Consider the following 21,932-nt stretch of genomic DNA (forward strand, 5'->3'; position numbering starts at 1 on the left):
TGTCTTTTTTCAGAGCAGTCAGTTAGTTGGTTATATAATTTGACATTGAGTCCCAGGCTGCAGCCTCAGCTCCCACACTACATTTTGTGTGTGTGTGTGTGTGTGTGTGCGAATCAGGTATTCAATCTCTGTAATTGAAATTGATGGAGTAATTCTGCTCTTGCCTTCCCTCAGGCTGCCGTATGTGTGTGTGTGTGTGTGTGTGTGCGTGTGTGTGTGTGTGTGTGGTGGTCTCGTCTTGTATGGAGTTGGGTGGGACACAGACAAGGGGGCGCTGCAGCAGTTGAAATGGGGGGTATCCATCACACGAACACACACACACCCCTTGCCAGCCCTGTGCTGTGCACTCTCGTCTCCTGTTCCTTCATTATAGAACCTTGGGTTTGCATCCACATTAATTAATCACCTACACACACACACACACACACACACACACACACACACCAAACAAGCCAGCCTGCTCGCCCGGGCCTTGAACCCCCCCAAGGCCCAGAACAACACACTGCAGTAGTACCGCCCATCTTGCTGATGGCTGTATGCACACACACACACACACACACACAAACACACAAACACTTTCATGCACACTGTCACACACACACACACACACACACACACACACACACACACACACACACACTCCTCAAAGCCAGCCCTGGTCACTGAAAGTTCCCGTGCCTGAATACAAAAATGAAGAAATTACAGATTACAACATATTTTCATATCAAAAATCTTGTATTTGCCGTATTATCACGGCTTAGCTTTCTATCTCCCCAATGCTGAATCACTGTCAGATATTAAACCCGTACATACCACTAAGCTCGGTAACGCCTTTCACCGTAACCTTGACAAAAACTGTCGACGCTTGAGTATCTGGCAGGAGAAGCCAAGAGGTTAATACACTTTGGGCGTGTGTGTGTGTGTGCGTTTGTGCTCGCGCATTTTTTTTTTCTGCCTACGATAACACGATTAGCCGAAGGCTTAGCCAACACTTTTCCCACCATCCCTCCATGACCTCTCAGAAGATACAGTGCAGAGCCAATGGCGGAGGCCGAGGATGTTGAGATCTGGATCAAATTGTAGGATTAAGGATTAGGCCTGGAGTTTGCACTGAGTTAACATTAGGATAAGGGCAAAGATTGGGACACTTTTCCATCCTGGAGGAAATCTCAGCGCGGCCGATGAGAGAAATTCAGGAATTTTTGCGTTGAAGCTGCCGACAGTCCATATTTTGTGCCGATATTCAATGCTTTTAAATTGAACCATTTCCATCCATGCCAAACAATTCCAAACGTTTTCAGTGATTTCCCCAATAATTTTAGTCTTGGAAAATCATCATGGGACACTAAAACTCTCCATCAAAAGCTATATTAATTACATCGTTTTAGGTGGGTTAGCAGCTCCTTAAGGCAGGGTAAGTCAGGTTTCACTGCAGGTTTTACAGACTGTTCAGTAAAATCCTCCCACACCACACTGTAATGATTTTTCTGGTCAGACACCTGATCTAAAAATAATAATTAAAACATATTGACTAGCTGTGGTCATATGGAGGTGGGACGACAGTGACTGGCCGATATCCAATTCTTATTATATGGCCAATATCAGCCCAGTATACTGGCAAACAAATATATTAATCTAACCCTCGTTTTGAGGAAGACTATCTGAATCTTCATGAAGTGAGAGCGGCCTTCAAATGCCTCTAATATCTAATAAAATCAAAGCCACTGGTCTGAGTGTTTTGTTTTTTTGGATGGGCCACCGGTGTGAGATCTGTATAGTCCAAGAAAATAGTATAGCATAGCAGAACCGTTTTTGGTGCCATAAAGAACCCTTTAAGAAACACACTGGGCTCTTTATTCCGATTTCCCAGTTATTTATTTGAACAAATCGGAGGGTGTTATTAAAGTGAAAGTGAATCCAGCCTTTCCTATTCAGCATTTTCTGCCTCCGAAAGATCAAACCGGGTCTCTACCCGGCAGCTAAAACACAACTACCACCATTACAGTAAGATAAGCTCGGCCCACCCCCCGTTCGCTGATTGAAAACGCTCGGCAAGAATTGGAGACGACAAAAAACAACATTGCAGAGGGTTTGCACATGCTGCCGGTCATTCTCGCAGAGTGCTTGTAGTAATGGGATTTTTGACAATAACCCTGATAGCAATGCAAAGGAAAATGGATTAGTTAAGTTTGTTGTTCTTGAAAGTTGCAAACGGGTGCAGGGCAATATCCTTAGTATGTTCAATAATTAAATTCATTTAAACTTGCCTTTCTATATCAGTTCCATTGTCCATTTATTCACCTGACATAAAAATAAATTATTTGTCTAAGTGGGAAAGGTGAGCCTTGGTGTGGCACAAAGTACAAAGTGTCATTTTTTCAATAAGGCAGTATAATCATTTGGATTGAGCAGAAAGGTTTAATGCTTTCATATGATATTCTTGTGCTGATTTCAATGGTACAAAAGTGCAACAACTGATTTGTATGCAGGATCTGCCCATAGAAACAGCATGGAGCAGAGGTGATAAGTCCATTAAAGGGCATTGCAAGCTTTCCATCAAGTGGGAAGTGAGTCATGTTTTCATCTTAGACATAGTTAATCTTATTCATTTATTCACAATCGACCAGCCCCTTGTCTGCCTACATCTGATTGCTGTCATTCTCACTAATCTATGGGTTACAGTGAACTGGATGGCTGTAAACGCGTGGTCGAGCTGGTAGGATTTAGAGGCCTCTAGCACAAAACACCCTTAGGTGCATGTCTGTAGGTCACACAGCAAACATCAGCTCAGATTACCCACCAAGGAAGCACGGTACATTGAGATAAGTTGACTAGTGTATTTGCCTAAGAATTCAGATCCCGACTTATGCCGACCACCTGTGGGTCTTCACTCAGGTTTCTGAGGCGTTGATCAAAAACTGAAGGAGCTTGGACTGACCACTTGGTAATTTAACATAACCAAAATATCCAATAGGTTACACGGTGGTTTTCTAGGCCATAGAGCGAAATGTAAGAGGAAACCACAAAGGGAGCCAGATGAACGGTGTGGCTTTATCCAGGCGGATTCATACCTTCAGCTTTCAGACCATTAGCCTTGTGTTCCTGTTATGAAGGGAAACTGAACCAAGATACTGTACATCAAGGCCTCAATGTAGATCAAGGATAGATTGAAGTGATATGCAAATCCACCTCTTCCACTGGTGCTGGACAAGGTTTATCTAAAGGAAAAATCAGAGGAGGATTCGACTGCGTTGTCTGACGAAGCGTTGAAACGTTGAGAACCTCGGTGTAGACCAAACCCCAAAGCCAGTGTTGGAAATGATTGAACCAGCGAATTAACAAATGAATGGGTGAATCCGTCAGTCAATTAAACAAAATAAAGTGTACAAACAGATGAATGGGAGGCGCTGAATGACAGGCAGCAGTAAGCCCCAGGGATAGGGAAACCACAGAATTTGTTGATGTGACCTGGGACATAATCCGCAGCTCGGTTACTCAGGTTGTACAGCATAAGGCCGAGAGCGAAAGGGAACCGCTGAGCCTCACCGAGGAGCCCGGCGTGACCCAGAGCTCGGAGGCAGAGCCGACTGCCGAGGTCAGGCTTTTGTTCAAAGCTCTCCGCCTCTTCGTTTAGTCTCATGCGGTGCGTATGATGTAATCCGCATGACATAGTTCCTCATCTTCGCCTCTGAAATCTCATTGCTTTTTGGGGGCAAGGCCCTGAAGGTTAGCACCCGTCCCACATGTCTAGCCTGCTTTTATATACTCACTGCACATAAGACATCTTAAGTGTATTATTGCATGATAAACATTATAATTATAAATGCCAAAAAATGTAGGGGTTGAATACTTTATGGGGCAACTGCAGAGTTAATGACTTGCTATTGATATGCATTTGAGAATATGATGAAAATATATTTGTATAAAAATATAAAAATATTTGTAAATCAAACATAGCAGTACTGTCCCAGTATTCAGGACAGCATTCATTCAGATGCAGAACAGATTCAGAATGAATCAGTGTAGGCTTATTGCTTATTCCCCCGTTACCACGGCAAGACACACACACACACCAATAAATCATTATTCCACGTACTTTTAGATTCAAAATTTAATTATACTCTTCAAAAGAAGACACCTCAATAACTAGAGAGCAGGTTTTGTATTTTGACCTCCGACAGCACAATCAGTGTTTCCTGTGTGTGTGTGTGTGTGTGTGTGTGTGTATGACAGAGAGAGAGACAGATCGCAGCTTTGTTTGTCAATCTTTCTCTCTCAATCATTCATGCACGCACACACACACACACACACTCCACTCCACAGATTACAGCTCCATCTTTGCCGCCTGGTTGCATCTAGTGAAGGTTATTTCAGTCTGAACAACCAAACAATGCATCATTCTCCTGTCTGACACACACGCACACACACGCTACAGGGCGGTGTGAGATGAGGGAATGCAGTGAATTGGTGTTGTTATTGACAAGTGATGCTTGCTAATAGAGTTCTCACTCACTTAGCACTGACACACACACACACTGGCACCAGCTAATACTCGTGTTGTTAGCACTGAGCTGCACCGCAATAACACACCTTGCCTTACACACCACCGGACAAGATAGGCAGGAAAGTGTGTGTGCATGTGTGTGTAGTGCAGAATATGGACATCTGCCATCGCATGCAGGTGATAAATGAAGACTGCAAGACGCTGCTGTCTCTTTCTTTATTCATCCATCACACTGTTCTGTGCTCATTTTCTGTTCCAGAGGAAGAGACGAAGGGAATTGGTTAGGAAAGAAAAGACGGACTAAGGGTGTGGAGGGTGGAAGGAAAGAAGGAAGAATGGAAGGGGGAGGGATGGGTCAAGAAAGAAAGAAGGAAAGAAAGTGGAATGAAGGAAAGAGGAGAGGAAGAAAAAGGAAAGATGGAAGGAAGAAAGGGTTCAAGGAGGGGAAGAAAGACAAAAGGGGGCGGAATACATGAAGGCAGAAGGAAAGAAAAGGGTGGAAGGAAGTAAAGAAGGAAAGAAAGGGAAGGAACAAAAGACAGGAAATGAAAGAAGAAAGAAAGGGGAAATGGATGGATGAAAAAGAGTGGAAAGAAGGAGAGAAAGGAGGGAAGGAAGAAAGGAGAGAAGTGAGAGGAAATGGATGTAATATGGAAAGCAGGTATAAAGAACGGAATAATGAAAGTAAGGAATGAAGGGAGGTGGAATAATAAAAGAAGGAAGAAAGAAAGGGAGAAGGGAGGGATGGAGAAAGAAAGGAAAGGAGGGAAGAAGCGAAGGAAGGAAGAAAGAGGGAGCGAGAAAGGACAGAAAGAGGGAGGAAGAAAACAAGAAACAAAAGAAGTGAAAGGAAAATGGATGTAATGTTGAAGAAAGGAAGGCATACATGACAGAGGGAGGGACAAAGAAAGGAAGAAAGAGCATATGTAAGGAAGGAAGGAGGGAGAAAGATAGAAGCAGAAAGGAAGGAAAGAAGGAAGGAGAAAGGGAGCAAAAATGAAAGGAGGCAGGAGGTAGAAGGAAGAAAGAAAAAGGAGCGGAGGTAGAATGAAAGCAAAGTTCCCCGAAGAGGAAATGAATAAAGAAAGAATGGAAAAAGGGGAGAAGAAGAAAAGATGGATGGATAGCTCATTAGAGAATGAGCAGATGGATTGTTGTAGAGAAAGAGAGAGGAATGGAGGGATTGATATTCTTCCTTAACGACGTTTGGACCTTCAGAGTCTCGTTTCCCTGCAATTCCTCTTCCATCTGTCCATACTCTCTGTTAGAGGGCAGAGAGACGGAGTGATTCTTCTCCGCTGAGAACTCCGGCTCTGTCGTTTTTTTTTATCCCTTTATCCATTTCCGGAACTCAATCTGCAGTCGCTATTGACAAGGATATCTTGGAATCATCCTGGACAGCTTTGACGAACACGCCACCATCCATAAACGCCGCCAGCATAAGCTCAAGGTCCCCTTTGTAGCACCCCATCTACTGCTCCTCCTTTAGAGAATCATCATAGGGCCTGTCCTCTACCGCTCCATCTGCTATTACATGCGCACAGTCACCAAGAGAAACTCCTCAGTCACTCGCACATCTGCCATCGTAGACTGAGAATTCTTCAAGGAGTACCTCAAGTTGCCCTCTTCCCACTGAATGATTACCTCTCTCTACTCACCATACCTTCCCTCTAAAAAAACCCTTCCATCTCTCTCCTTAACTCCTCCTCCCTTTCCTAGCACTCACTCTTGGGTGATTGTTGCTCTGGATAAGATACCCTTGTCTCAAAGGACTTTGTCTAAGCTAATCAACAATCAATCATGACACAAAATGATGCAACAAACTAAAATACAAGGAAACAAAACAAAGTACAAGACACAAGATAACATGTTGGAAAGATATAGAAGGCCTACCTAACCTACCTAGCCGGGCCTAACCTACCCTACCTAATCTAACTGCCAACCTTAGACCCTCAGTGAAGACGAGGAAAAACTCCCAGGAAAACCTTAAAGAAGGATCCCCCAGCAGGAGGGCTGAGCGTGCAATAGGTCCCGGGACAAAACAATTATATGGACAATGACAAAGACATGTGACCCAATAAAGTGGTAAATACAAATGGGCAAGTCAAATTTTACATGATACCCAAGATGCCAAGATGTGACATTCTCAATCTTTGGTTCACTTTTAGGTGTCACGCATACACAACAGCTTTTAGCCAATAAACTTATTAAAATATCAATTACAAAACTGATCTTCATTCTGCCGTTGCAGCAGGTTATTTTCAGGTAATTTTGTTTTTGTTCAGCGATGTTGACCTCCAATTACTTTCACTTATTCTTGTATTTTGTTCTCTCAAGTAAGACATTATGCAAAATGTGTCTTATGTGTCTTTGCTGTTTTGTAATTCTCAGCAACTCTACACAGCAATGTCTTTCTTAAGTAAAGTTAACTTTACTAAAGCTGTATGTAGTCTTTTACCCTTGACACTTTATACAGTAGGAATCGATAAAGGGAATCAATAAATCTTTTGTGGACATTTTGAATTAAATCATTTAACTTATATATACATATATTTGCCTCTACAAATTAATACATGCCAAAATATTTCCAACAACTTTTTTTTTAATGTTTTTGTATTCATATTCTGGTCACTCTTTGACTCACACACACACACACACACACACACACACACACACACACACACACACAGACAGACAGACAGACAGACACACAGGAAGAAGAGCAGTGAGGGGGAAGAAAGCGTAGTGACAAGACAATGGGTGGGAGGAAAGTGTCATGTCGTCTTTCCGTGGCTCTGGAGGCTTTAATGGAGTGAGAACTAGGGATAGATGAAAAACAGGAAGGACGGAGGGAGGAGAGCAGCCAACAATAACACAGACTGAGCAAACTGGGATTGCTGACACTGCTGGTCACATGCTCTCTCTATTGCATCACTAATACATGACTAGTAATTGCGGTTAGACAGATATCTCAGTTGGCCGATACTGGCCTTTGACTAAAAATCAGATCTGGTCCAGTTAGTGCGGTTCACCTCTGATATGATGGATATGATGCAGTTTGATTGATTACATATTTATTGTAGAATTGATCAATACACTGGTTGTCTATGGGAAGCCCTTCACCTGAACTGATTCTAATGAGACATTTTGATCAAGCATGTATGCATGAATATCTTCTCCTTCTTCTTCTTCTGTTCTTCTGCTTCTTCCGCTTCTTACACTTCTTTCGCATCTTCTTCTCATTATTATCTTGGGTTGCAGTCATTTTTAATATTGCGATATTTTGTGAATATCGCAATATTTTGTGAATATCTGTGATAATATGTGATAATATTTTCTGCAATATCGAATATCGCCCTCCGACCTGGCCGCGGCACCATGTGCTGCTTAGACCACAATCGTGCAAACCTGATAATGTCGTAATAGCGCAATATTTTGGCGGGACAGTATCACAATATTAGATTTTGGATATCGCCCAAGCCTAGTCCCATGATGGTCTAAATGTTGTTTCAGAGACTTTTCCACCGTGACAAGAATACAATTCTGGGGGGAAACACTGAATAATTAGATTGTTTTGGAATTAATATTATCACATTCGAAAGATATTGAATATCAGATATCGGCAGCTCTATCAAAAAAATATCAGTATCTCTTCCAGCCTTCAAAACCCTGTATCAGTCGAACCCTGGTCAAAATCATCTTTGCAGCTATGGGCTTTTTTTTTCGGCCGCAGTGTGAACACAGCATTACAGCTGATGGGAAAGTAGTGGCTCTGTGCCTAGCTGGTGTTTCAGCATTGTGTCTAATGGAAAGCTTTTAGCTGTCTTGGAATCCTCCCATCATTTATAGAGGGATATAAACCAACGCATTCAACAGTAACCACCAGCTTTCCGGCTTTCACCTTGGCTCTACCTCGCCGCCACCTCATTCTCAAACTTTTTCTGTTTCTTACTCATCTTTGTGGTTTATACATTTATTTAGTTACTTTCAGCATTTTTCCATCTCGCCTTTTTTCTTCCCACCTTTTATTCCCTGCCCTCTCCCTCTAGATCCGTCCCCCCACACTGATGTATTAGTGTTTTTTATTCCTGCTCTCCGTCTCACTTACTGTCTTTTTCCTTTTTCTCCGCCTTCCCGTCTTCCACCTCCATCCTTTTTCCGTTTCTTCCTCGGCTCTTAGCGTTCGGAGAGCTCAGAGACAAGATATCTCGTCTTTATAACCAATATGTTAGGACTAAAAGCTTTGCTGAGGGCTCTATACTGCGTGCTTTATGATTTATTGAGCACATACGCACACACACACACACATAGAGGTTAAGGTGTGTGTGGGTTGGTGGTATGTTAGAGGGTTTTGGCAAAGACAAAACTGAAATGATGAGGGGTTTCTGTGTGTGTGTGTGTGTGTGTGTGTGTGTGTGTGTGTGTGTGCGCGTCTCCCCTCCCGCTATGAGGCTAATCGCCAGAGATGAGCAATACTCCCGACATTTCATCAGCGCTGATAAATGCTGCCTCTCTCACCATCTGCTGAACAAAAAAGAATTCAATTTCAACCTCAGAGCGTAACATCTGAACGCAAACCCAACATCTGCTGTTCCGTTCAATGCTTTTTCAGTCTGACTGCTGCCAGCACCTGTTGTCATTCGCACTTCTAAAAGTAGCGGTAGCAACCCTTTAAAGAAACAACATTTGAATCTAGTTTATTACTTTTTTTTTTTAACTTGTCTTACTTGTTCAGCAACAGTTCTAGAGGGAGTAATATGTTGCTTGTGAATTTGTTAAATATTTGAACCCAACTCATGATCTTAGAGAAACTATAACCTCATTAGTTTGGACACATGCTGTCAAAAACAAGTTAAGTGTTGTTTACAATCATTTATCCTTGACAAAGTTTCATTTTTCAACTCCAAAAACTCCACAGTTACCAAGTTTCTTTTCCTTTTCCTTTTCAGTATGATGGTGACATCTGTTGCTTTTGTACATGTTTCTTTTCTGAAATTGCATTTGTTTCAGAGCGTCGTTTGAAACGAGCTCAAACTGAGGTACCGCCGCATCCAGCTGCGCTCTCTGTCCTCCCTCCCCTTCCGGGTTTGGGATGAAACGCTGTTTTTATAACTGCGGTAATAGTCGGTGCTTTGCCTTGGAACACCGCTCCAAACATTCGAGGTGCTCGGTTTCGTTTATACCGAGCGCCAACAAGCGCGGCGACGGCACCTGTTGTCGCTCTATAATGTGCTCGAAAAACAGTGCCGGCTCTGAACGCAGCTAAAAAAATTTGTCTACAGGCATTGAATGTACACTGAATGGGTTTTGACACCTGTTTCAGGTCATATTCAGCAGGTAGCAATATGCTGACTGCAAGCTTGACCCACATATCTGTTGCCATTTGAGGCTAAAATGTGGATGGAATGGTATTTGACTAGGCAGCCAATGCACAACAGGGTCTGTATTCCACTGTTCCAGGCATTTTGGACATACAATGCTTATTTTTGGTGTCACAATTTGCCTGCTTACCTCTATTTCTCCTGTGTTTTTCCTGACTGTAGCCAGCAAACTGTGAACAGGTCTGTAATATGTCTATGCTGTGTGTCTGTTGCAGGCAGTATAAAGGGAGCGACGATAGTAGATGCTCTGGATACCCTCTACATCATGGAGATGTACGAAGACTTTGACGCTGCTACCGAATGGGTGGAGAAGAACCTCGACTTCAACGTGGTAAGGAAGTGTGTGTGTGTGTGTGTGTGCGTGCGTCCTTGTGATGAGTAAGTAAATTGAAAAAACAGCCTTGATCCCCATGTGCACTAAGCCATAATTCAGTCAAGTTGATCTCAGTGGGAGAGGAAGGGTAGGTTTGAAAGAGAGGCATTGACCCCCTTTCCACCTGCATTAACATGCATTCTAGGTGATGGGAGTGTAATGTGATAGAGCAAAAACCCATAAAATTCAGGTGCAAATGCATTGACGATCTCATCAATCACCCAAACCAGAGACACATTTGGTCACATTAGCAGCAAAGTGTAAATGCAGTGTGTCTCCATAGCAAGTATGGAAATGAAATCATTCATCATACAAATCATAAATCATTTAAATCATAACAGTAACATATTGTCAACTAGAAGGCACTGGGAAGAGCGCAAACCTCCGCCAATGCTGAACTATTCTCCAACTTGCAAAGCTGCAGCTGTAATTGTTAATGTTTATTTATTTGTCTTCTGGGTTTGATTTTCAAAATAGCATGTGAATGTGTGTGGCCGACTTGGAAGTCCCGGATGTCGGACTTTCTCACATGCACATGAAAGCAGCAAAAGGAAAAAAAAATCTATGGCTAAACAAGCAAAACACGTCCAATGGCGGAAATCCCTGATCCGCATCAAAACTAAAATGGAATCAGCTGATCCTTGGGCCAAAGGCTATCTGTGCACCAAATCTCTTCTTAACTCAGTCAGGATATGAGACGCACGATAATGCAGGGCCGCTGAAAGTGTCGGGTCCCGGTAAACTCCCTGCTGAAACTTTGATTCGGAGAGCTTTCATTCTGCATCAGACAAAAACAAAAGAAGCACAGCACTCCACTCATCATAACAGAGAAAAAACATTCAGTTTTGAAAGCTTTTTTTGCCTAGGACATTTTGAATAAACCATATTTCTGTGAACAGGATGCCCAGGGGCCTTAAAAGTTCATGAAATAGAGCAAAATAAGTAAAGAGTCATACAAGGTCACGTTCCAGGCAGAGACCGAATGGCATGTTAACTGTTGTATTGGGGTTTTGAAATGGTTTTAACCCAGCTACTTAAGAGAAACACCATATAGTCTTAGGGTGAATGACTTAAATGCATGTATAAAATCAGTGTAAAAGGAACTTAATATGTGTGTGTGTGTGTGTGTGTGTGTGTGTGTTTGCGCATGATCAGCAATTGGAGGAAAAAACCTTGATCTCGCTGCACTTCGCCGTCAGCCTATCTAAGCAGTCAATATGGGCCTGAGTCATTGACGTGTGTGTGTGTGTGTGTGTGTGTGTGTGTGAGCGTGTGTGAGCAAGGTAAACCATTCTCCATTTAAAAAATCGTTCATTCCACGTCAGACAAGGGAAAGAGGCACAACACGACTCAATTTTCAGTTCATGCTTCACTTGAAGTGGTGCTCATAAAGCATTATAAGCACATAACGATTACTATAATCAGAGCGTGATATAATAAACAATACTTAAAAATCACACCGTTGAATACTTTATGGGGAAATGAATGGCATGATAAACTGAATGTCAGTTCAAAGTGTATCTATGCTTCTACTGGTCTTATAATCTGCTGGTAATGCATCTTAATAGGCTTGGGCTGATATTCAATAATATCGAATATCGCAATATTTTCCACGGTATCAAATATCGCCTAGAAATTTGACATATTAGAATCTTGATATCAAAGCATGAGTAGGAACTTGGCATGCTGTTTTAAAGGGGAAACCCACTAAATTTAAGAATTATACCCATGTAAGAATCCATACATGTTCATATCATTGGTACCAACATCTCATGAAACTGCATAGATTTAAAAATTCGCCGATTTCAGGTTTATTTTTGTTGGGAGAAGCACTTCATATGACCACAGGAATCAAAATGATGTGTGTGTGTGTTTGGGGTGTGTGTGTGTGTGTGTATGGGCTCCACAGGAAATGACTGTGTTGACTCTGATTCCTCTTCCACAGTGTTATCAATAAAACCCAGAGGCAGAGAGCCAAACACACATATAATGGATCCATACACGAGTCTATTACCGTTTACTCCTCCGTACACACCCACACACACACACACACACTTCAACGCTGCTGGAAGGACAAGTAGGGAGGAATCAAGCTCTCTTTCTCTCTCTCTGCCTTTCTTTTTCTCTCATTATTTTCTAGTTTTATTTTTACACTCACGGTTGCTGTGTCCTGTGCTCGAATAGTGTTTACTACATGTGTATGTGTGTGCAATGTAGACGCTGGCAATATCAACGCGCTGTCGCAGCACTTTCTCACATGTGAGTCGCTCAACTGTTACACACACGCACACACAGTAAGCAGTGATGTTGTAAACTGAAAGGTGCAGGTAAGCAAATAAGCAGGTGAGGCCTCCTTGGTTAAGTGAGTAATGATGATTCATCAGATTAAAAGCTGTTGACAAAACCTTTTCACTCTTATTGGTCCTGTTGGAGCCAGATTAGTATAACTGGGGGAGGACTTGTAATTATTACCAGTATCTGTAGGTTTAATCCAGCTGGAAAGTAACAAAGTTGGCCATGTGCTGCAAGGCATCCACTCACCGGCCACTTTATTAGGTACACCTGCTCGTCAGCGCAAATAGCCCGATCCTCCAAACAGCTAGTCATGTGGCAGCAACTCAGTATATAAAGCATGCAGACATGGTGAAGTGGTTTAGTTTTTTGTTCGAACAAACATTAGAACGGGCGAGATGCGTGATCTAAGCGACTTTGACCGCGGTCTGACTGTTGGTTCAGCATCTCAGTAACAGCGCTGCAGTCTCTGGGGTTTACAGAGAACGGTGCGATACACAAAGAACAACCAGTGAGCGAAAACACCTTGTTAATAATGAGAGAGGTCAGAAGCCAGAGGAGAACGGGCAGACTGGTTCAAGCTAACAGAAAGGCCACAAATGCTCCAATAGCGGCTCTTTACAACAGTGGTGTGCAGAAGGGCATCTCAGAACACACATGATGAATGGGCTACAGCAACAGATGGTCAGCCAGTACTACATAGGTGTATCTAATAAAAAAAGTGTCCAGTGAGTGTATATTCTATTATTTCAGAATTCAAGGGCATAAATGCAAAAAAATTTCTTGCAATGTGATCAACTCACGTGACTTATCTGGCTTACAAGGCTGCAACCTCTGTGTTTCGTGAAACTCATCCGCATGGGATAATGAGATTTTCTAAAATAATACAATTGTATAAGCTCAAGATTTTACAATTCGTCACATCCTGGTTTAGCAAAGCAAAGCTTGTAGTTTCTGCTTAAAATGCAGTGAAATCCTTCCTCTATAGATCCCACTACAGCCTCCATTTTTCATCACAGGAGGAAGATAGAAAAGAAGACAAATTACGCCTGAAATTACAGAGTTCAATTCACACAGGATTAGTATTATGAGGAGACCAAATGTAGATTATGATATTTTATAACCAGGTTTCTAGCAGTAATTTGAGGGACATCAGAGATCCTTTGACCCATGTGAATACTTCTCTGGAATTACAGACATAGTGAGTAAAAATGACACTTCAGGGCTTCCCACTGTAAAACAAATCCAGTTCCAGTACGACCTTAAAGCTCAGTGCGTGTAGAAAATGACAAACTGTAGGATGGATGAGGAGAGGAGATAAAAAGAAATGAAAAATGACAGAGGGAGAGGAAGGTATAGGAGAGAGAATGGTATACAAGAAGAAGAAGAGAGGACTTCTGGGTAAGTGAAAGAAAGGAAAAGATGTAGGACATTTTCTCCCTAGTTTTTTTTTTTTTTTTTTTTACAATTTGTTTGATTCTGCCTTTTTCTCAAGAACAGAATTACAAAACAGATGTAAATATTGGCAAACTAGGTCTTTGGACAAATAAATTCAATATACCACATTGTCCTTCGGTGTCATTGAGCGATGAGCAAAGCTGGAGACCAAATTGCCCATAAAAGTTTCATATTCTTAAAATAAAGCTTATAGAAATGTATAAATGCAATAACATTGAAAGAAAACACATTCAGAACACATTCCTGTCAGTAATAGCCTACATGGGTGTCATATGGAAAATAATTCCGTAATATATTAGCTGCAGATTATATGATTTCCATTTTGACTTACTGCCGCTAAATCGTGGCCTGCTTAACTTCTAGAAGGAAGCGTGTTTACAATATCACAGGCATTGCCAATACATGAATCTGCATATCATTTTTAGTCTATAATTCACCAGTCAGTAGGCTCGCATATACATCACAGGAATTATGCTAATGCATGGAAGGAATCTACACTAGGGTTTTTTCAATGCAAATTTTTAAGGGACTGCTACGCTAGTGTTGATGTACAGAGTATAACGACGTGGGCTCAGGTAGGTACGACAATGTGAAGCACACGCTCTTACTCACTAACACACACACACACACACTTAGCCCCCTTTCCTTTGATGTTTTTTGCCTGTTTTGTAGAACTGTCCTCATTATAATGTCCCCATTGAGAGCCCCTCATTAAGGAGAGAGAGAGAAAAACAATCTGTCTTTGTCTTTTCCTTAGTGTTGTCGTGATAGCAAAATTTGACTTTGATTACTGATACCAGTCCAAGTATCTCAGTTCTGATTCTAAAACCACAGCATAATGGAAACACCTAACCATATGTAAATATCAAATAGTAAGGAGTAGGGCCACAACAGCTTCATTCCTTGTACTACTGTCATCAAGTCCTGATTTGTTTGGTGGGACATTGGAGCTTTCTACTTTAGCAGTGTGCATGCCAATTCTTCTGAAATCCGTTTTTTATTCCAAATAGGGACCGATTTAGACCCGGGATGCCAGATGAATGCAATTAACTGGTACGATAGAAAACCAGCGGACTGGACTTGGGGAGCCAGTGGTGTATGGGATACTTATCATCTTGGAATATGGTAACATCATGAGAGAACAGTGTTTGCCCCCTATAGGGTTCTCCTGGCCCTGTAAAATGCCCTCTTATTCCTTGGCCATCATATTACTATGCAGTGGGGTCATCATTGTGGGTTAAAGAGTAACTAAACCCCAAATCTGTGGTGAAGCCTGATTTCACCTAATGGTGAAAAGTAGGGTACTGAACTAGCTCTCTGCTATTGGCTGGTCTTTGGGGCCAGGTGATATCGCCTTCTATAGAGTACAACAGGTGGTGACATGACCTGTCACCAAAGCCAATAGCAGAGGTCCAGTATCCGGTATCCTTTGGCTTTCTCCAAACAGAATCTGAATGTAGGAAGGACTGTAGGAAGAAAAGGCTAGAAGACTTATCAGACTAGACTTTTTCCATTGTTCAGAGCTCCAGGTTTTGTGCTCCTTACACCAGTTTATGCATCTTTGCGCACTGGCCTAAGATACAAGCAGTTTCAGAATGGCAGCTCTGCCGTAAATACCAGCTTTGTGAAGCTGATGATGTACAGTTGCTGAGACCGTGGCTGATTATCAATATGCGTTCTTGTGTGTTCTTGTGTCCTCCATGACGTACTTTATGTAATATCTAACCGCTGAAGCACGATTCCAAAACAAAAGAACAACAGGACGGAGGACGGATAGAAAAAACGGAAGTTTCCTTGCCAACCTCAAAATATCGAGGATGCATCGGATGGTGACTTGACCAACAAGAATGAATTGAAAGCCCCAAGATTCATTGCGACAACGGTGCATCACGTCCGAGCAGCGCTGCAGTCTGCAGTACAGATTCGGTTAACAGGTGGGAAAACGCGCGACGTGAAGCACACAGTCCATCTCAAACTGTAAGGAAGGTTCTCTGCTTACTTTGATGAGAAGATTGTTCTCTCCAAGACGACTTGGGAAGAACGTTCTCCACAAGGACACAAGTATCGACTTGGCATTTTTGGATTTAATAATCAGCTCACAGAGGTGTTGGTTCCAGACTGTTCTCCTTGCCACCCAAGAACCCTAACCTTCCTACCATTTGGACACCGACTATTTGGTCTCTTTAGAACTCTGTTAGTATTCACCCGCAGTGACGACAGTAGCCAGGGATGTTTCTGTCTCTGGCAGCTGCGCTAAGAAGACACGAAGTGACGGATGGAGAAGGGAGACAAAAACCCAGATACACTTGATGTCTTTATGCAACGTGTCTACTACTATACAACTCTCCCTCCGCCTCTGGGTTTGTGTCTTTATCTCTAAGCAAAGTAGAAGGGTCCACAGCGGTCCTGGACTGTCAGTCAAGAAATACACACACACGATAAAATGACAGTGGTGGCCTGCATGAGCTTCTTTGATAACCTTGCTTTACTGGAACAAAAAGAGACATTTGCCTGGGGTCGGTCTCTCTCTCTCTCTCTCTCTCTCTCTCTTTCTTTCTCTCTCTTTCTCTCTTTCTCTCTCGCTCTCTCTCTCGCTCTCTCTCTCTCTTATACACACACACTGAACACACACCACCTCATTTAATTTGCAAATGAGGAAAAATTAAGGAGGGGGAGACAAATATTATACATACTTAAGGATAAAACGTGAGCTGCAAGAGTAGCACCAGCACTCGTATAGAGTATATAGCTCCAGCTTCAATTCAAATCATACTTTTAAATAAGGCATGTGGCTCCGAGTAACACCCAGTTCACCCATTTTTAAAGCATTTAATCGGAAAGGTTAATGATTTGCAATTGACTTCTTGAAGGCATATAGAGTATAGCTTCAAAAGGGATAGACCCACTGGTCCCAAATGGCTGCGTTAGCTCATCAATGCAACAGTGGACTTGTTAGAAAATCTCTTCATCTAATCAACATTTTAGACCTGAAGGCAAATCCCTCCAAGGATTACCGAGAACACCACAAACACTCCTTTCTGACTGTTTATCAGCTCACAGTGTATACACAAGGGATTGGGCTATTCCATAGGCTATATGCTCTGTGTTTGTGTGTGTGTGTGTGTGTGTACTCGAATTCTGTGCTTGCTTGCACGCTGTTATGCGCATATCTGTGTTCCGTGTTTGGGTGTGACTGTTATCATAGCATTATTTATTTAGTATTGGAACATGTTTTTATCTTGAATATTATTACGCCCAACCTTTAAAAGAGCGCAAGTGCTCATTTGTAAGCAAATTAGAGTTCTAGTCTACATTTTGAAATATTAATACATATTCATTATACTCAGTTATCACAAATGAAAGTGCAGTACCAGTGTCCATAATGTGTGTCCTTTAAAAGAGCAAAGAATAGGAAAGGAAAGAAGACAAGTCAAGAAAGTAAATCTATCTGTAAACATTGCTACATTTCCTCAAAGAGACTAAAACTGAATTCACCAAAACTAGACTATAGCTTGATAGTCTGAATATGAATCAAATTTCAATGTCGCTGCCTGGCATTTGGGAGAATGACATTTCACAGCAATGCGTTCAAATTCCCGACCAAAGCTTATTCAAAGCACGCGCGCTCGGAAATGCACTCTACAACCTCATTTGCAGTGTAAGTACTTTTCCCGTTGTCACATGTGTCAACAAGAATATTAAATCTTTTCACACAGTCAGTAGAATATAGCGTTGGCACATTTTTGTGCTCCTCGCTGTGTTGACTGACTGGTTCAGGAGTGCAAGGTTTGGACAGCTGAGTTAATCTCACAGTAGTATGAGAGTTAAACATGTAGTCCGTAAGCTTTTTAATGCCACAACACACTTGCACAAGGCATGTAATCCCAAGGCATATCCAGTTACTGATTGGTTGGAAATGGCCCAAAGTCTAGGATGATCACATGAGAGGAGACAATCACAAAATACAAAGAGCCACCGGCCAAGGAGCCCGTTGTGTTACCTTTGAGGCACAAACAGTATGATCATAGGGTGGTTTCATTAGATTTTAATGAAGTTAATGTCATTGATCTGGCACACCTGAGAATCCAATTTAAGGTTCTCCTGTCTGATAGCCTAATGCATGGTAGTGTCTTTTTTTGCAAACAGTCCACCTCACACCAATAATGTACCGGCAGCATTACAGGAAAAATCCCCCCTTGAATACTCTTGCACTGCTATACATCATTAGTCTGTGATGTTCAGTGCATTCCAGGAGTCTACTTGCACTTCAGTTAGTGATTTCCTATGTTTCTCAGAATGCCTTTCGACGAGCCCAAGAGAAGGGCCGTGAACTTGTTGCGTTCAATCAAAGATGGGCGTATGGGCATATAAATATAGCTATGTCCTGTGGCTGCATTGCATTCTGCTCTATTGAGGCCACTGCAGGTGGAGAAATTGGTCTCTCTCCTCTTCTACAATGGATTTCTCCCTGTATGATTCTGAGGGACTGACACCAAAACCTGACGTTTACCGTTGATGTTTTTCTCTATTGTAGCTGCTGGAAATATCTCAACATGACGTCACATTGTCTAGGTTTTGCCAGTTTTCCACGGGAATAAGAAAAATACAACACCAAACAACAAAACGGACCCAGAAGAAAGTGTTTTAGGGTGGATTTCTCCTTTTAATACGTGGCCCGGTTCTTCGCTGGTATATTTATCTGTTCCAGCTATTTACTCCTTTATGAAGGCACGGAGGAGTTTGCATTCAGTAGGGGTTCATGAGTCCATGAGTTCATGAGTTTGAGTTTCTTCCAACTGCAGAGGGTTTTACTTAAGTAGCACAATGTGTCAATCCCACACACAAATATCCATATTGCAGGTCTCAGCATTTACATTTTTAATGGTATGAACAATATGACTGTCTCAGTCTCCCTCGCTCTCTTTCTCCAAACGGCCCCTTCATTGCTACAGCCTCATATCGGTCACCATTCTAGCTTATTAACTCTGCACCGCTAATGGACAGCAGCCAGCAGGAAGAAATAATATTGTTCTTTTGCATTTCAGCCGCCCGCGAGTTGGGGAGGAAATCATTCCAGCTTAATTAGGATGAGTTAGCCGCTCAATCAGTCACTCCGAGTTGGAAAAAACAATGACAAGACACATTTTGTCTGTGGCATATCATTTGTGTTTTTTTCCGCAGGACACAGTCTATTGTGTTCTATCTCCGGTCGACAGCGACGACGGCTTATGAGAGCTGTCAGTCAAGCACAAAGACTTCATCTGACTCGGGAATCTGTACATAAAGACCTAGAGAGAGAGATAAAGCCACGCACAAATAGAGGATTTGTTTTCTTAGATGCTTTCGGTAGCACATTTCCCGTCACCGCCGCCGGTGGTTTATCAGAAGTGTAAACACTGACTTAATGAACCACACACACACACACACACACTCTTCAGTGTTAATGTTCCATCTAAGGCAGTATTTGCTACCTCGCTTGACCTCTCAGATGAGTTCAGCGGTCTAAAGATAGCTCTAAGGATCCTGTCTAGAATAGATGAGATGGTTTTGGTTGATTGGCCTCATTTTTATTTGAACATGGAAAATAGGGTATTTTTACTACTTTGACAATCCATTTAAACTTAAAATGCAGCTCTCTTTTACTCCAGTGTCAACAAACAGAAACATTTTACATAATTGAAATACATGTGAAACTCATGTTTAGCTGTCACAATGAGAGCTCAACCATATAGGCAATAGATAGAAGTCTTTACCTTCTCCCCTGACCACAGCTCAACAGTATGTTTTTATTTTATTTTTTTCAGAGTTCTGAGTTCACCTAAAAGAATTCCATTAGTATAGCTTTCAATGGAGACTTTTAGTGTCTTATGATGGTCTAAATGCTGTTTCAGAGGGTTTTCCACCCTGACAAGAATACAATTTGCGGCAAAAAATTTAATTCTGCGGGGGAAATTCTTGGAGAATGGTCAAATATAAAATCAGCACAAAACATCAGCTATCGGCAGCTTCAATCCAAACAAATTGGTATGAACCTTCGAAAACCCACATCCGTCTAACCTTATATTGAATATCGGCTATCGGCAGCTTCCAAAATATCCATATCAGCCCTAAAAGCCCCTTTCTTCTTTTCTAACCCTACCTGAGGCTAGTTAAAAACCCAAGAACACCCTGGTGTTGAGTTGTCTGCCGTATTCTTATTTCACTGGTAGGAGGGCAGAGTATGTGTATTAAAACACTGACTTGTACCTGTCTGTTTGCATGAGGGATTCAGCTGATGTTTTTTTTTTACAACTCATGTTCTCTTCTTTGTCCTTCTGGCTGCAGAACGCGGAGGTGTCTGTGTTTGAGGTGAACATCCGGTTTGTCGGAGGCCTGCTGTCCGCCTACTACCTGTCTGGGAAAGAGGTAAGGAACACACCGAAGCCGTGCTGTTGTGCTGTATGGCATCGAGCCACCGCTGTGGAATGTTGCTGCCTGTAGCTTGAATGAAGAAACGGGAAAGGGAGAGGGCAAAGGGTGGGAGGTGGAGTGTTAGTGAATGAATCAAGGAGTGTGTTTATACGCCCAGAATCCCCATTAATGTTCCTGGTAATAGCTGGTACAGATAAACACATGCTGTTTACGAGAGCCCGGGCGAGTTTTTAGCCCAGTTATGGGTGTTTTCACACCTAGTTGGTTTAGAGCAGTTATTTTAAACCCTAAACCGGGATCTTGTTGAGAGGGAGGTTTCTCGCTACGTTTCCAAACCAACCCCGGAGAGGTTTGTTTGGTTTGATACAACCCAACCAGAGGAAGCACTGTAGATTATAAACATGCCATGAATTATTATCAAGGACAAGTTTTGACCTAAATAAAGTCCTTTCCCACACCAAATTTCTGACCAATGAAGTGACTGCTCCCATGTGGCTATGGTTGATATGGTTAGCTTGGAATTTAGCCAAATCACTGCATTAATGTTACTACTAATGTTACTGTTAGCTAACAGTCTGCATCAGTTGTGTCTGCATCATAATCCTAGTCTGCATATTCATGCTTACAGGGATGTTTATGATGGACAGTGTTTATCCAGCAGCGGTATCAATGTACTGAACCCCAAAATTATGGCAAAGTGTCTGCATCTAATATTGTAGCCATGATTGTTGAAGCTATTTTTGCTTGATGTTTGCTCTTTATTAAAACACCCAAATTTGTGGTGAAGCCTGACATCTACTGGTGAAAAGTAGCGTACTGAACTGGCCATCTGCTATTGGCTGATCTTTGGTGCCAGGTGATGTCACCACCTGTTATACTCTATAGAAGGTGACATCACCTGGCACCAAAGACCAGCCAATAGCAGATGGCCAGTTCAGTACGCTACTTTTCACCATTAGATGTCAGGCTTCACCACAGATTTGGGTTTGGGGTTCAGTTACTCTTTAATGAAGACTACAAGTTCAGACAAATTTGGACTCACCAAACCAAACCCTGCCATACCAAACCGACGTCTATGTTATAAAGAATGAGACCTAAACAGGGAGGTGAGCCATTATATGAAATAATGAAAGATCGATTGAATGAATGAAGCCTGGATAGGAGCCACTGTGAGGAACATGGAGAAAGGAACACCTCAGTTCTTCTTCTTCTTGACCCTCATCTTCCTGGAGGTGGCTGTGCATGGGAGAGGGGTACAAATTATTTAGAAACATAAATGCTTCCAGCTCCTTCGCTTCTTTTTTGATAGCTGCCACACACATCGGCGAGACCATTAGTACCCCAGAGGTTGCCCGTTTTGTACCTCCGACATCTCTCTTCGTTTCACTGTTGCGGTTTCGGAGTCGTTCTTAGAGGGAAGGGGGGAAAAAGGAAGGCAACATTCTTCCCGGCAGCCTCGAGGGGCGCAAAGTGTCTGAGCACTGACAAATCATTGTTCCAGAGTAGCTTTATT

The 21,932-nt window shown here is 42.2% G+C and overlaps 1 protein-coding gene across 1 annotated transcript in view; it reads left to right on the top strand.

The window, feature by feature from the left end:
* The window catches only part of man1a1 (mannosidase, alpha, class 1A, member 1), a 153,256-nt gene that overhangs the window by 59,819 nt on the left and 71,505 nt on the right, over positions 1-21,932 (top strand). Inside the window, exons 3-4 of the mRNA XM_071898866.2 lie at positions 10,101-10,216; positions 20,333-20,413. Coding sequence (XP_071754967.1) covers positions 10,101-10,216; positions 20,333-20,413 — 197 coding nt within the window. The remainder of the gene's footprint in view (positions 1-10,100; positions 10,217-20,332; positions 20,414-21,932) is intronic.

This window comes from Centroberyx gerrardi, chromosome 18 (genome assembly GCF_048128805.1).
Source record: "Centroberyx gerrardi isolate f3 chromosome 18, fCenGer3.hap1.cur.20231027, whole genome shotgun sequence".
Taxonomy (NCBI): Eukaryota; Metazoa; Chordata; class Actinopteri; order Beryciformes; family Berycidae; genus Centroberyx; species Centroberyx gerrardi.